The sequence below is a fragment of the Glycine max genome, chromosome 19, assembly GCF_000004515.6.
Source record: "Glycine max cultivar Williams 82 chromosome 19, Glycine_max_v4.0, whole genome shotgun sequence".
NCBI classification, from domain to species: domain Eukaryota; kingdom Viridiplantae; phylum Streptophyta; class Magnoliopsida; order Fabales; family Fabaceae; genus Glycine; species Glycine max.
In genome coordinates, this window is record NC_038255.2 from 38,418,161 (window position 1) to 38,434,174 (window position 16,014).

Sequence of the window (16,014 nt, forward strand, 5' to 3'; positions counted from 1 at the left end):
CAACACAAACAAAGAAAGGAGTGAACATTATGGCAATAAATAATAAAAGCTTAATATATGTTAAGGAACATGAACATCTTCAGCAAAAAAATAAAATGAACAGTAGTAATGGATCGAATAAGATGAAGAAGAATGGGAATTTAGAAATTCGATTAGGGGTGTCTAGCAACCAATTCAAACTGTTAAATTAAGCATTAATTCAAAAAAATAAAAGTCGAGTAATAAAAAATAAAAAGGCTTAATTATACTTTATACTTCAAACTTTTTAATTTTTGAAGAATTTTACTCCTAATAATTTAATTTGACTTATTTTATCCTTAATTTTTAAGAAATTTGTAAATTTTATTCTCCATCATTTTACTATTATACTTTTTACTCTAACTTTATTTTATTTTTTTGACAAATTTTGCATTCAATTTTTTCATTTTTTGATAAATTTTACTCACAACTTTTTTTGTTTCTGACAAATTTTACCCCTAACTTTTGTGCTTATTAATGAATAAATGACACCAGATAAAATATTAAGAATTGGAAGAAATATAAACATTTATTGGTTTGTTTAAGCGCACGATACTGTTAGTTTGTATGGTGTTACTCGTTGATTCCCTTTTAACTTTCGTGGGTTAAATTTTCACAAAGTAAAAAACAAACTCGTCCCAACATTGCATTTGCACCTACCAGACCTGATGCATGAAACTTTAACTTCCATCAAGGAATTTCACACTAACACTGAATGAAGGTGGATGTGAAAAATGAAAAAGAAACTCAATGAACACAAGAAAAACAACACATTTACAGAATATGATTATATGCCAACTGCCATGTGCAGTTTGTACCATTCAGAATGGCCAGGAACCAAGCAACTGTACAAACACCATGCATTCTAGAAAGACCTTTTTTATCTTTACAAACGAATGATGTTATCAATACAGCTTGATTACTTCGATTAGAAACTCATCACCAGAAAAATGAAATGGAAAAGAAAGTTGTTAAAAGTCATGTTTTGGCTCCTCAAAATGAAGGAATGACTATTCTTCATATACCCAAAGATGCCACCAATCAATTCTCAAGAATTATAGAAGATAGAGCAGCCAGCCCACCCTATACCAACAAGAAAAATCATGATATGCTCGTTTCATGGAATGCACTAACCATTCCCCAAACCAATCGTTCAAGGAATACAAATGCATGAGCATCAGAGGTTAAGCCATTGACTTTCCTTGTTTTATTTACCACCCAAAAGTCCAAGCATTGCAATGAGAAACACGTTAAGATGAAGAGTTTTCATTTCTGAAATTGGACCCAGTTTGAAAGCCTAGCCTGTTACATCGATTTCCTTTCCATGATCATCTTCATGAATACTTCGCCTCAACCTTCTCAGCCATATGTCATAGTCAATGGGATATGGTGTCCCACAGAGACTGTCAACATAATCAGCAAAAGCTTTCAGCACAGTGGAGATATCACCAAGCTTCTGCTGAATTAATCTCCTTGACCAAGATGTCTCTCTCCACTGTAGTGCTCCCTCTACTGAATCTAAATCAGGGAAAACTCCACCACATGAATAATAAAGCATATAAACTAGGCTTTCCGCATCTGAAGCAGAGCATAGCTTTCCTTCCTGAAGTGCATAAGTAGATGAGAAATGAAGATTCATGGCAGGGCGATCCCTATCTTCAAGAATGGCATGGCCCCATCCAATTAGAACAAAATAAGGGTGCCTCACACCAGACTTTACACAGATCACATTCTCTGGCCTGATGTCTCCATGCCGAATTCCAGCAGAAGCAACAGTTGAAAGCGCTGATAAGCAATCATGGCAACATCTGATAGCTTCATCTGAACCAAATTGCCCTGTGCGTACCATTTCAGCTACTGTTTCACCAACTGGGCTGGTCACAAGAATAGGGGTCCCACACCAAGGGTGGTCACAATTTCCACCAGAGCTGGGCCGGCGACAATGACCTGGGTGTATGATCCTACCAGAGGCACTCAATCGAGGCAGATATTTGCTTGATAGACCTTTTTGCTTCATTATTGTCAATACTTTGGTCTGCCTCTGAACTTGATACCATAAATTCATATCTTCCCATGCTGGTTCCAGCTGGGATGGATGAGAGCCTACATATAGGAACAGATTTTTTCCTGGCTCTTCAACATGGGATGCAATGAAGTATGTCAACTCACTAGTGTTGATTACCTCTTTTATCTGATAACCCTTTTGCCAATCTGAATCCTCCAGCCATAATATGGTTCCTTCTGTTATCATTGACTCTTTGGAATCAACTTTGACAGAATCATCCTGAACTTCAACAATTTCAGGGGAAACACTACATTGCTGGTATCGCAATAGGCCATTTCCATTTACACCTGTATCTCCTAACTGCCTCTCAACTCTTCTTGTTTGGAGGCGTGAACTATGGTCAGCAGCTAAATCCTCAACAGAGTGTTTGGGCATTCCAGCATATTGCATAATACAGTGGAAGGTTGCAAATAGTACCTGAAGAGCACCAATATCTCCCCAGTTTGCATTTCCAAGTTTGTTCCAGATCCTATCAATTGGAGAAACAGAAATTCTAGAATGATCTTTTACCCATTCTGCAGCACATTCATAAACATTATTCACATCAAAATTGAGCTTATTTACATCTCCTTCAACCTTTACAACTCCCCCATATTGAGAATCAACAAGAAGAACAAACACTGTGCTTGGATCTGGAAAGAAACTCAGTCTACTTAAACTCCTTGCCAATAGCATTCGAAGAGCACAAAATAGAGCCTCTCCAAGAACTGATGGAGAAGGCTGGCGGTCACTGCCAACAGCATGGCCTCCAATATCAGGTCTTAGCAGTGCCAATTCAAGGACATGATCCCATTTTCCATGAGGATGTCTAGGATTATTCAGCAATATACCAGTGCCACAAAGACCTCCAAGCCTTCCATTTGCAATTGCCTTTTCAGCCTGATAAAACTTCATATTGGCATTATACAGACAAGCGACAGAAAAAGGCATGGGCTCATCTTGACTCCAAAATGCCTCCCACAAGCCTTTTATACTTGCATGTAGAAAATCTTCAATAGCAAGATAAGCTGTTGCTTCTACAGCATCAGATGTAGAAGCATGAACAGCATTGGGCATGCGTGTTAGCTGCTGAAATGAAATTCCTTCCAATGCATAATCAAATTTTTGAAGTTCAATCAACTCAAATGGAACATCAAATGCCTGCTGTTTCAATTCACTATTTTCTGTTACAGATTCAAACCAATCTACAAGTTTTGCAGTCAAGCTGTCACTTTCAACAAATTTATAGAAGAACTCCTTCTGATTCTGAGGCCTACCCCCAGATGATACACTGGACCTCTTTGTGCCAGACCCTACTGATTCCTGGTCTGGGGATCTACCTGTAAACAAGTATCCAAGTTCATTAATATTACTATAATTATAGTTCATGTTTATATGAAGATAGTAAAATCAGGCATTCATTAGTTTGAGTTGAAAAGATAGAGATAATTCTAACATGATCTAAAATTTCAGAGATAAAAAAGTAATGCATAAACTGACAGTAGAAATTCAATATAGAAAAATGAAAAATATGGCATATTCACTTATAACTCAATGTGGAAGCCCACAACCACTACCATTTGGTGAAGAGAGATCAAAACAATCATACATAACACATCCATCCTTGAGAGGCTCCTTCTTGAAGATTCCACTTTAATAGCTGAGAATCCCTCTCAATTTTATTTAAAAAAAAAATTAAAACACCACTTCCTTTTTTGACAGGTAAGCTTGACAAATAATACCCCTTTCATTATATGGTCAGATTTAACATATCAGCTTATCTAATGTGAATTTCCTTTAAGTTAGAAGTTAAAAAATGATGTGGTCCCGCAGTTCCAGCTGAAATACAATTACCTACATCCCGCAATAATAAGGAAGATTCATAGCCTTTATGTTCAGTTGAATTAAGGTATTCAAAATCGAGGTCCTAGCTTTACTAATTTAAATTTAATTATCTGCAGTTTCTACCTCATCAAAAGTGGATCCTCCATATGTTACACAGTGTACACATTTGAGGACCATATTTCTGGTTTCTATATTTTCAAGAGTTCTCACTGCTTCACATGGACTACAAGTGCGAGTGCCAGAACATAATAAAGTCAGGACCTAGTCTTATGGAAACTGTCATTTTTTCTACCTTAAAGAAATCACATTTCATAAAATCTAGACACCTGTACTCTAGCACCCACAAGCAGTGCAAACATATTCTAGGTTGTCCTCTTCTCTATCCAAGATACAAGACTGCAATTTCTTGGTCCTAAAGAGCAGATGCTTTCTTTTTATAGTAACATCAAAAGGGTGCTCACAAGAATTCTCCTTCAACCTTGCTTACAGTTCAAAGGTTAGAACACATATAAACATGGTGAGCAGACATTAGGTACAGCTGCAGCCCATGCTTGCTAATGCTTAAGCCATTTCTGTAGATAAAGATACAGAGAAATGGGATAATTGTTGAAGATCTCCTTTTCTATAAAAATTCTTTTAAAAAGTAAAAATGTCATTCTATCACCCCATTAAGAACAAAAAACTACCACATCCCAAATACCATTTATAATAAAGGATAAGCAAGGGTGATATTGTTACCTTGTAATATGGACCATATAACCATACATGAATGATCATGATTAAAAGAAAATACACATTGACTTTTTTATATGGTCATGTGATCACAAACTTACTTTTAATCATGACTATATATGGTCCTCAATGTCATCATAATTTTCACATCGCTCTAGCTCTCTTGAGGATTAAAATAAGCCTTTTGGAGAAGTTAAATTTTGGAGCCAAAAAGCTGAGTTAAACATATGCATAGCTAAGTTTATTTCATTTTTAATTCTAATTTTTTCTCTTACAGGTAATATAGATAACCTTATCCAAACAGGACGTAAGTTTAAGACTTTAAGAAGAATAATACAGTGTGACCGATTCCACAACTTAAGCAAAATAACAGAAACACCCTAAAGTCCTTTGAAACTAAAAAAACTGCATGGGGCTTCATCAACACGGCCACAACATAAATAGATACTAATTCACAAAGGTTATCCAAAATTCACAGATAGAACCACCATCGCAGCCAAACCCCACCCTCAAATTCCTAAACTTTCCCTTTTCTTTATTGAATTGCATCATCAATTTCCCGAGCAAAACCTCCCCACGCCCACAAAAGTTTCTAATCGAAGAACCAAACTCGTATAATGCAACCACAAGCACAATTCAACAAATCCACACACACCAAAAAAAGCCAAGAAAAGGAAAACCATAATTAACAAACAAGCAACATATAATAATGCGAAGTGACCGGAGTCAATCCCAGCAAAGAGTAAATGAATTCGAGTCAAAGGAGAGAGAATTTAGGGTTCAGAAAAACAAAAGAAGGAAGAAGAAGAAGGAAGGGTGTTGAATGATACCTTGCATTTTTCAGTGTTATAAGTGGGTACAACAAAGCTTTCAGATCTTCCCCTCTTTCTTTCTTTCTTTTTTCTTCTCGAAATTATATTTTTTTATAAAAAAAATCTCTTTTTGGAGGGTTATGAAGTACGCGGTTTAGCAGAGGAAGACGCAGATCCACCAGGTTCTGATGGTTTTCACTGCAGTTTTGGGAACCATGGCAAAAAACACAAACAAATGGTGCTATTGTCAGTGTTCTGTCCATTTTATTATATTTGAGCTTTTATCACTTTTTCAGTTCATTCATGCGTGTGAACTGTACAATATTAATAATAGTTTATTAAAGTATAAATGCATAATTCTCATTCCCTTGGTCTTTGTTAATATGGGGACATAGGGTCTCACTGTCAGTGACTCCTGTTTTTCTTTTCTTTTTCCGGGGTGCTATTATTATATTTAGTAAAATGGAAATTACCAAAGGATTAGTTTAGTGCAATTGAGAGAGAGGTGAGGGGAATGAAAGCGACGTTTTGTTCTTTGTTGTGAAATTTTTTGGTTTTAGGTTGCAAAGGGAGAAAGGGTTAATGACAAGGGTTGCTTTCTTAGAGGAAGAATTGGACCCCTACGGTTAAAATAAGGAGTGGCCGGCCATTGGGAAGAAAAGAGGAAATAACGGTGGATTGTTATTTGTTTTGTTTGTGGGATCTGTTTAGGGTGGGAGAGCTTACCATCCTCCCACCATGGGAAACTCATTTTTTTACCGTTAGAACTTTTAATTTTTGAATTAATATTTAAGATTTTTTTATTTTCTAACTTTTTTCTATTTTTTATTTTCTCTTTTTTGAATTTTTCTCTATCTTTCTTATTGAAGCAACAACCTCTTAATTATATGTTGGGATGATAATGAATTGAACTAACTTGTAAATAGTTTAAAATTCAATTTGATAATTAACTTGTTAAACTTGTTCTTGAACCAAATAAGTTGAATTTGAACTAAAAGTTGAGTTCGTTAAATAAATGAGTCAAACTTGAGTTGTGTATAATTTGATTGTTCATGAAATGACTATATATATATATATATATATTAATTTATATATGCAAGATGAGGTAATTTTTATTTATGCAGACTTTGGTTGTAATTATGTTTTTTTATTATCAAACCGTGTGACCCGATAAAGCTAATAGAATATGTTAAGTTTTGTCTTCTTAAAAAAATTTAAACATTCATTTTATCCAAAATCTACCAATAAATTGAAATTTTGAAATGTATGGGATTTAAAAAATTTGACCCTTGGTTCATGTGTTCAAGCTAACAAGTTGAACCGAGTTGTTCGCAAACTTGAACCAAGTCAAGTTTGAGCTAGAAAAAAGGTTCATGTCAAACTCGAGTTGAGTTTCGAGCTGAACTAAATATTAACGAGCCGAGTTGAGTTGAATTGAGCTTGGCTCATTTGCAGCCCTAACTACATGCATCACAAACACCTCTGCGGACCATCAAGCATCACAACTAGAGGTAATTTCCGATAGTGATGGTTTATTCTTTTTCCTCTTTCTCTTCCCTCTCTCACCCCCCACACAACTCCATGAATTCAAAGTTGTTGGAGGGTAAATAAACTTTCTTTTAGAAGGAGATGTACCTTAGCCAAGGCGATTATTGTTGCCCTTCCAACATATACCGTGCAAACAGTTCTTCTCCCATACTAGATATGTAATAAAATGGAGAGTAGGAGTAGGAGTTTTGAGAGGGGTGAGTCTTCGGATCATTAAAGATGTCACTCGATTGGTTGGAATAAATTGTTTCATGAGGATGATGTTGGTGATTTGGGATTTTGTTATTTGAAACTCTTTAATCATGCTCTTGTTATGAAATTGGCTTGGGGTTTGGTGGTTGATCATGATGCATTGTGGGTTTAAGTTCTTAAAATATAATTGTGATGATCATGCTTAACCTTTTGTTAGATGTGTGGATAACAATTTAGATGTTTGGTGAGGAATTTCCTCAATCTAGAATTTTGTCCTTTTGGGATGTAGGTGGGTTGTTGAAAATGAGAAAAGGATTAGGTTTTGGAAGGATAAATGATTTTCATTTGGTCTTATTATTTTTAACTTTGTTATTCAAAACGTTTCTTATATTGAAGTAAAATTATTTGTAAATGACTATATCATTGATGGAAGTTTTTGGTATATTTCTCATTTCTAGCATTTTATCCCTGATTGGTTGTTAGTAGAGATTATTGGTTGTGTTACTCCTCATGAGGCTTTGGGGGAGGGTTGTATTAGCTGGGCAAATACATTGGATGGTAGATTTACTACAAAGTCTACTTATTTTTTGCTTAAAGGTGTGGAAGTTCATGGGTAAATGGTATTTGGAAGCACATTTGATCGCAGGATATTCAATCTTGTGACAGTTGTTTCAATGAGAAAGGGGTTTTGATAACAACTCCTTATGCCCTCTCTGCCACTATGAGGATGAATCCAATTTACATTCATTGTGAGATTGTGAAAAGGTCCATATCATTTGGTTCAAACTTTTTCCTAATTTCAATAACAACTTTTTTGACATGGATTTGTTGGATTGGTTTCTGTAGAACCTGAAATCTAAGATTGTTTTTAATATGGGAGCTATATGGAAGACTCTTTTTTTTTTTGTGGGAGTTTATCTCATTTGGTTGGCTTGTAATAAGCATGTTCTTTTTGAATGATTTTGATGGGCTCTTTATAGCTTATGACGTTCAAGCAAAAACATGCTTTCAAGATTTTGTCAAATCTCTAGCAATTGATGTTACAGGGACCACGAGAAGTAAACAATTGACGCCCTTGGCTTGGGTTCCTCCTCAATTTGGTTGGACTAAGGTGAATACATATGCATCAATTAGAATTTCTAACCAATTGGCAACATATGTTGGTGCTTTCAGAATGTTGAATAGAAAGTGGTTCATAGATTTTGTTAGTAACCTTGGGTCCTCTAGTTTGCTAATGGAGGAACGTTGGGGTATCCTATATGCTCTTCAGATAGCCTGGTTTATGAGTATTAAATATATCTGTGTAGATTGTAACATAAGATTAGTTGTGAACTTTGATTTGCAATGAGTGCATCATGGTCATCCTTTGAGGTCTATAGTTCAAGTTATTCAATGATGGATACAAAAAAATTAGCAAGTTCGAATCTTTCATGTTTATAGAAAGGAGAATGCAATAGTTGATTGTTTAGCAAGTTTAGCTCATGACTATGATTTGGTTTGCATATGTTAGATAGCTCGCCCTTGGGCTCTTTGTTTTTTTTTTCTAAGGATGCTATGGGCTTAGTGTGGTTTGGGCGTTTTGCCCTCCTCAATACCAAAAAAATAAATAAGGGAAAGTGAATTGAGAAAAAGACAAATTGCTTGATCGAGATGAAATAGGAATAAAGATTGCTAAATTTAGGTAGACCTGCCAAAAAACATTTCCTTCTTACTATGACATGAAATAAAGCAAAGTTTCTTCTTTAAGTTGATATTTCTATGTATATCCCATTTTCGATGAACTTCTCATGCCTCAGTGCTCCTATTGTTGTTCTTTATCTTAGCATTTATTTGTAGAACCTTGGTTTTTCAAGATTCAAGACTAGTCTTGATTGAATTAAATTTGGTTCATAATTTGAAAAGTTAATGGAAAACTTTATGACTACACTTGGGGTAAGGTATAAAGATGGTTGATGGTGATTTTTTCATGCATGTCTTTTGGAAGAGTGTTAATTTTTTAATCCAAATATAAATGCTTAAGAATTAAACATAACCATAAAAAATTTAGTTTTTTCAACTAAACCGAATTATTTTATTCAATTTGACTTTGGCAAGCCATTTCTAATTCTAATCATTTCAGACAAAACCATTTACGGGTTTAATTCTTTGTGTTGAATTGACCATAAGCAAAGTAAAGGTGTTAAAAAAATTGAATTGAATTGAACTATTTAAGAACCAAACTAAACAAGAAAAATTAAACTTTTTTTAAAAGCATTTATATTCATCCGAATCATTTTTTGATTTGATTTAGTTATTTGTGTAGAATTGAACCATGGACACCCGCTTGATTTAAAGGAATGAAAAATGTGTGAAAAAGAAACTAGAGATAAAAAAGATAAAATATTTGAATTAAAGTGAAGTGTGGAGATATAAAACCCATATTAAATTTTAAAACTTTTATCTTAAATACATTTAAGTGTAATTAAACCAACACTATATTAGTGCAAGACAAGATAATTAATAATAATGTAATGTTGATGCTTGTTGGATCTTGACCTTTGTGTGAGGATCTCAACTTCTTGATATTCTCGTGAGTAGTAAAAATTAATGTTATATTAATTAATATAATAATTTAATAGTCATCATTATTAACAAATTAATATAATACTAGTAAATATAATAATTTATTGAAATAATTGAAATTATAAAATGGCCTTTTTTTTTATAAAATTTTTTATTTTTTACAAACCAGCCAAACAGTGTAAATAATAGTTTTGCTGAGTTTTGAAATGAATGCTTAGTAGTGCAATGAATCGAAGCTGAAACAAACGCTCTATCCCATTACTCCTTCGCTTCACTCACCGGATTCTCACTCTCAACTCATATACCAACTCGGAGTTTCGGTCTTACCGTTTCCGATTCAAAACCCTAACTCGGATCCTCAAACTCAGTTGATTTCATACAACATGGCTTCGGGTACGTGTTCTTTTTCTCCATTTTCCCCCAACACTTCTTTCTCCTGTAGTTAATTTTTTCGGTTGCTAAATCGTTTCCTTTATTTATTCGCTTTGTCAATTTGAAGAGACTTGAAATTTGAATCCTGATTCGATTATGTTCGTGATTTATGCTGCGGAAAAATCTTGATCGCTACTTCGGGGGTTTCGGAGGTTTTTACTTCGTTGTAGCGCAATTGAGCATAAACTTTGTAACCCTATGATGTGTATATGAGTCCGTAATCGACAACGATGTGTTGGTGGCGTCCATTTGTGTGTGGCTGGCACCACGAATCAATGTTGAGGGCAATTCATAAGAGTCCCCAAAAGAAACTGTGAAGCTTTGAGTGAAACAGGGTTTTCTGATGTTTGCAATGTTTTAATGTTCTGGTGGATTGTATTAGGAGAGAATGGAATTGATTATTTTGGTGCTTAATTCCGCAAAATGCCTAACAACTACAAAGTCTTATCCCACTTGGTTGGGCTTTTCCTATATGTTGTGCTCTGTGCTAAACTTTGTGTAGACTGTAGATGGTTCCAAGCTCGGATAACAGAGGGTCTGGTGTTGGAAAGTTTCCAGCTGATTTAAAACATGTTTAATCTTTATGACATGGATTCATTCTACATGACTGCTTTTAGTTCCTGCCCCCCTTCATCCCTGATTTTTGTGAGGTGATATTTGTAAACATTATATCATACCACAAATTCCATGATTTGAAACTCTCCAATTATAAAAGGAAGGATAATCCCTGAAGCTAGCTAGATGGGTGTTCTTTGCCTAAGAAGTTTTCTAGCTATTCTTTTTTGATGTATTCATAATAGTTGGTTTCATTTTTACCAATTGACTTACAAGACACTAAGTAAGTGTTTGCTTCTTTTATTTTGTAGATGCTGATATGGAGGACTATGGATTTGAGTACTCAGATGAGGAGCAAGAGGAGCAAGATGTTGATATTGAGAATCAATATTACAATTCAAAAGGTATTTCCAACAACTATTATTACTTTTGCTTCTTGTTAGTTGCAAGAAGCAAAAAGATAATTCCTTGCATTTATGAATTGGGAAATTTTATCTTTTTTTGGGAATTTAGTGCTAAATTAGATTATGTTGAAAATACTTTGTTCAAATCAGTGTTCTATTGCTGAATATTTCTGCCAAAAGTAAAAATTGATTCATTATCGTGTTGATATTGATTTAATCTTGCTATGTATCTAACCAAGTGATTGGGTACAAGTAGTTAATGTGTTGAAGTTAAGGTTGAATTGTTCGGGTAGTACCCTAGTTTGATTCTTGGCAGAAACAATTCTTGACCAGTCTTTACTTATCTCTCGGCTGAACTCCAAATTAGTTAAGGTCTCTTTCCCTTGATGAATCGGAGGGTTAAGACAAAAAATCTTGCTATGTATCTTCATTGTGGAAATGAATTAAAAAAGGATTTGTGAAAATAATTTCTTTTGCATATTCATAAGATTTGATTTTTCATTATTTATGGTTGAAGGGCGGTTGATCCATTTTTTGTACCGACTTCTTAGGATGTTATTCTGTTTGTATATAGGTTTGGTTGAAACTGATCCAGAAGGTGCACTTTCTGGTTTTGCTGAGGTAGTACGCATGGAACAGGAGAAGGCAGAATGGTGAGTATTTTATTCTCTGTGTGCTGTGTAATATGGATGTTGTAGTTGGAGAACTTAAATTGTTTTATAATTTTGTGTGTGTTGTATCCTTTTTTGTATCATTACTAATTAATTAATTAATTACCTGATCTATTTTTTTTTTTAATGAACCAAGAGTGTTTCTCTTTCCTTTTTAGTGGGTCAAACATACTTACCATTAATAAATAAGCTAATGTGTATGTTTCCTGCATTCCCTTCCTTTGTTTCTTGTACTCACTTGTGTAGTGCATAGTAATAGTAATATTATGTCTTAGAATCATTCCTCACAGTGATAATAAACCATTATGTATTGCATTTCATATTTATCTTACATTTTACCAGGGGATTTAAAGCTCTAAAACAAACTGTGAAGCTTTATTATAGACTTGGAAGGTATAAAGAGATGATGGAAGCCTACCGGGAGATGTTGACTTACATTAAATCGGCAGTTACTCGTAACTATAGTGAAAAATGCATAAACAGCATTATGGACTATGTCTCTGGTTCAGCTAGTCAGAACTTTGGCCTTCTGCAGGAATTCTATCAGACAACACTGCAAGCCCTTGAAGAAGCAAAGAATGAGGTTAATACATTTAGATATTATCTTTGGCTCATGGTATTTGTCATTAATACAATCTTATGTTTATTTTTTATGTCACTCATTTTACAGAGATTATGGTTTAAGACAAATCTTAAGCTTTGTAAGATCTTCTTTGATATTGGGGAATATGGGCGGATGAGTAAGGTAACATATTAGTATTTTGTGCAATGGTGTAGGTTGTTTTCCAGCTTAATTTGAATGTTTCTGTATCTGTATCTATTGGTATCCATGAGCATTGAGTGATTTATTGATTTTGTTGAACCCTGTCAGATATTGAAGGAACTTCACAAATCTTGTCAAAGGGAAGATGGTACAGATGATCACAAGAAAGGAACCCAACTTTTGGAGGTTTATGCAATAGAAATTCAAATGTACACAGAGATGAAGAACAACAAAAAACTCAAGGTCAGCATTTGTTTTAGAAAATAAATTCTTATTATGCAACTTGCATAGGAGTAATAATGTGCCTTTCCAATTTATTACTGTCTTTTCCTACAATTTTAGCTTTTAATTTTTTACCAAACTTTTTCTTGCTGCTTGTGGGATGAGCTCAGTTTCTCAAATAACAATTTTTTGTTAGTTTTATTCTTTAAGGATCAAAAGTGTGTTTGTTTTCCATTGAGAATCTCCAAAGCATGGTTTGGGCAAAAATCACAAGAGATGAAATTTTTAACCAAGACATGGTTTGCAGCTTTTGCAACTGAAAACCCAGCATGCACTAACTATATTTTACAAAGACATTTGTTATTGGGTTGAAATCAGTGAAAGTGTTCTTGATGTAGAAATCATTGAATGGAATCAAACGTTGATGGAGGAATATTTAGTGCTTTAGCTATTTTCTATCCAAGTTCATCCAAACACAATAAAATATAAGAAAAGAAGTTCTTTTTTCAAAACCCTGAGAATCACTTGCTCTAAAACTAGGTGGTGTGATATAGTGCATCCCTTTAAATTAGTCTTATGCTAGAGGAAAGTTGTTTTTATCAACGAGTCTTCTCGGTGTTAAATGCAGCAACTTTACCAGAAAGCACTCACTATTAAGTCAGCAATTCCCCATCCGCGGATAATGGGAATAATCCATGAATGTGGAGGGAAAATGCATATGGCAGAGCGCCAGTGGGCTGAAGCAGCTACAGATTTTTTTGAAGCTTTTAAGAATTATGATGAAGCTGGGAATCATAGGCGTATCCAATGCTTGAAGTAAGCAACAAAGTGTTATAATTTTTAATTTAGCTATTAGTTTTAAACAATTTTCCTAACAATATATGTCTGCATTTCATAATTGTTAATTACAAAAAGATACAGTTAACTATAAATCATTAATTTTGGCAGTAACTTTTATAAAGATGTATTATATACTTATGAAATCCATCATTTCCTGAGATTTAGCATTTAAGCTTGACTATTTGAAAATAAACCATTCAAGCAACCTTTTTTTTATTAAACTTGTAACATAGTTGCTATTACATGTCAGGTACCTTGTTCTTGCCAACATGTTGATGGAGTCTGAAGTAAATCCGTTTGATGGGCAGGAGGCTAAGCCGTAAGTTCTCTGTTTTTAATTTATTTGAGTAAATTATGCTCTCCCTTAAGAGATGCTTGAATTGCATTCTCCTTCCCACATATTTTAAAATATACACCTCCCTCCCTTTAAAGATCAATTTGTGTTTTATTTAAATCCTTTTTAATGTAAATGAGTATTTTAGAGTTTTCTTTTTCTTATCTGGTGATTCTCAGCATGATTACTAGCTATTTTTGAATATTTATTATCAATTCTGCGTGTGTTTGGTTCCACGGTGGCCAGAGAAAAACCACATAAAAAACATGGAAAGTTGGCTGCGGGAAGAAGTTACTTCAAAGTGAATGGAAAAATTAATCGTGTTGAGTTCAGTGTGCCACAGCACCAAGCACACTCTGAGACCTTTGAACATTAATAAAGATTTTGGATGAAATTTCAAAGCTGATAATAAAGGTATTTAAAACTTCATTATCTTCTAAAATACTAAAGCCAATAAGATATTTAAAATTAGTTGTCTATTACACTGAGAGATTTGCTTATATTGAAAAGAATTGAAGTGTAACTTATATTCATCTTATGGGACGGGAGTGTATGTATATTTTAAATAAGAGGGGGAGGGTTGTAATTTGAGAAACTCTCAAGGGAGGGTTGTAATTTGAGAAACTCTCAAGGGAGAGTGTAATTTACTCTATCAATTGTTTTTACTCGTTTGTTTCTCCCATTCTTTGATCCAATTTCGTCCCTCTTTCTGTTTTCACCTCCGTATATTATGTCTTGTAGATACAAGAATGACCCTGAAATTTTGGCAATGACAAATTTGATAGCAGCCTATCAGCGTAATGAAATATTGGAATTTGAGAAAATCTTGAAGGTACTTTTATTGAGTCTAGCAAGAGAATATGTCTGCTGCACTAATTTGACCATAAAGTATTTCTCCTATTTTTCATCCAATATTTGTCGGAATTTGATTTTGGGTAATTTACTTTCCAGAGTAACAGAAGAACCATCATGGATGATCCATTTATCAGAAACTACATTGAGGATCTGCTAAAGAACATCAGAACTCAAGTCTTGCTGAAGCTCATCAAACCATATACAAGGATCAGGATCCCATTTATATCCAAGGTAAATGTACTCACAACTCTGCTTCATTTCTGAGCTTTTCCTCCTTCCCTCCAAGCCCATCATATAAATTAATGGAATAAAAAGGAAAATAAATAGTCAAATACACCTTTTCTATAAAAAATAGCCAAATATACCTTGACAACAACCATTCCTTCTAAATTGTCTCTGGTTTTAGTTCTGATGGTATAGTGTTAGTTGGGTAAGCCTTTGTTCATTTTGAAGAGAATGAGCCAAACATTATTCTGGGGCTTCCTGCCTCTCTTTTTCCTCCCTCCCTTGCCTTGTGCAAATGGTCAAGTCAAAAAGTTGCTATTGCCTTTTCCTAGTAGTAGTAGTTATGTTTATTTGTTCAGTTGATTTTATGAGGCACTTAAATTGCAGTTAGTCTAATAATAGTTTTTATGTAATAAAACCCCTATTAATTTGCAGGAACTTAATGTGCCTGAGCATGATGTTGAGCAGCTACTGGTGTCGCTTATTTTGGATAACAGAATTCAAGGACACATTGATCAAGTCAACCGGCTCTTAGAACGCTCTGATAGGTGAGTTTTTATGTTCAATTCCTTTTTACTGGATTTAGTTTTTATTCATAATTTTGTTTGTAAAAAACCTCGTATCTTTACTAACATTCTAAATGCATGTTCAGGTCAAAAGGAATGAAAAAGTATACTGCCGTAGACAAATGGAACACACAACTTAAATCTCTTTACCAAACTATCAGCAACAGAGTTGGTTAAACCGTGGTGTCTAACGGGAGAGTTATCTGTTTTATTGTCCCCGCTGCAGTTTTGTTATGTGAATTAATGTATCTATTATGGAGAGTTAGGGATGTGTATTGCACCAATAGTGAACCAAAGCGAGACCCAACTTGTGATTCATGTTCTATTTTATAAAATATAATTGTTTGAAACATTCACGATTGATTCAAGGGTAGTTCGTCTAATTTTATTTTAG

The 16,014-nt window shown here is 34.3% G+C and overlaps 2 protein-coding genes across 3 annotated transcripts; one reads left to right on the forward strand and one right to left on the reverse strand.

The window, feature by feature from the left end:
* Positions 1-746: 746 nt before the first annotated feature.
* Positions 747-5,730, reverse strand: LOC100801137 (uncharacterized). The gene is made up of 2 exons (XM_006604225.4): positions 5,470-5,730; positions 747-3,402 (listed from the first exon to the last, which is right to left on the reverse strand). The coding sequence occupies exons 1-2, from the start codon at positions 5,474-5,476 to the stop codon at positions 1,316-1,318; spliced, it is 2,094 nt and encodes a 697-aa protein (XP_006604288.1). The 5' UTR covers positions 5,477-5,730; the 3' UTR covers positions 747-1,315.
* A 4,213-nt stretch (positions 5,731-9,943) lies between these two features.
* LOC100779900 (COP9 signalosome complex subunit 2) lies at positions 9,944-15,970 on the forward strand. 2 transcript variants are annotated; one of them, XM_041012506.1, is made up of 13 exons: positions 9,944-10,146; positions 10,253-10,337; positions 11,052-11,144; positions 11,719-11,797; positions 12,158-12,398; positions 12,486-12,560; positions 12,687-12,821; positions 13,429-13,616; positions 13,891-13,959; positions 14,716-14,806; positions 14,926-15,060; positions 15,490-15,602; positions 15,707-15,970. In XM_041012506.1, exons 2-13 carry the CDS (start codon positions 10,295-10,297, stop codon positions 15,795-15,797), a joined length of 1,353 nt encoding a protein of 450 aa, XP_040868440.1. In that variant the 5' UTR covers positions 9,944-10,146; positions 10,253-10,294; the 3' UTR covers positions 15,798-15,970. The 2 variants fall into 2 exon arrangements, with proteins under 2 accessions (XP_040868440.1, XP_003554075.1); XM_003554027.5 differs by lacking the exon at positions 10,253-10,337 and having other exon boundaries at positions 9,946-10,146.
* The last annotated feature ends 44 nt before the right edge of the window (positions 15,971-16,014 follow it).

Bases quoted from the DNA above. Each gene is read 5' to 3' on its own strand.
- LOC100779900 (XM_041012506.1), top strand. From the start codon at position 10,295: ATGCTGCGGAAAAATCTTGATCGCTACTTCGGGGGTTTCGGAG. The intron at 12,399-12,485 runs GTTAATACATTT...CTCATTTTACAG, and splicing joins TTGAAGAAGCAAAGAATGAG to AGATTATGGTTTAAGACAAA. The intron at 13,960-14,715 runs GTAAGTTCTCTG...TATGTCTTGTAG, and splicing joins GATGGGCAGGAGGCTAAGCC to ATACAAGAATGACCCTGAAA.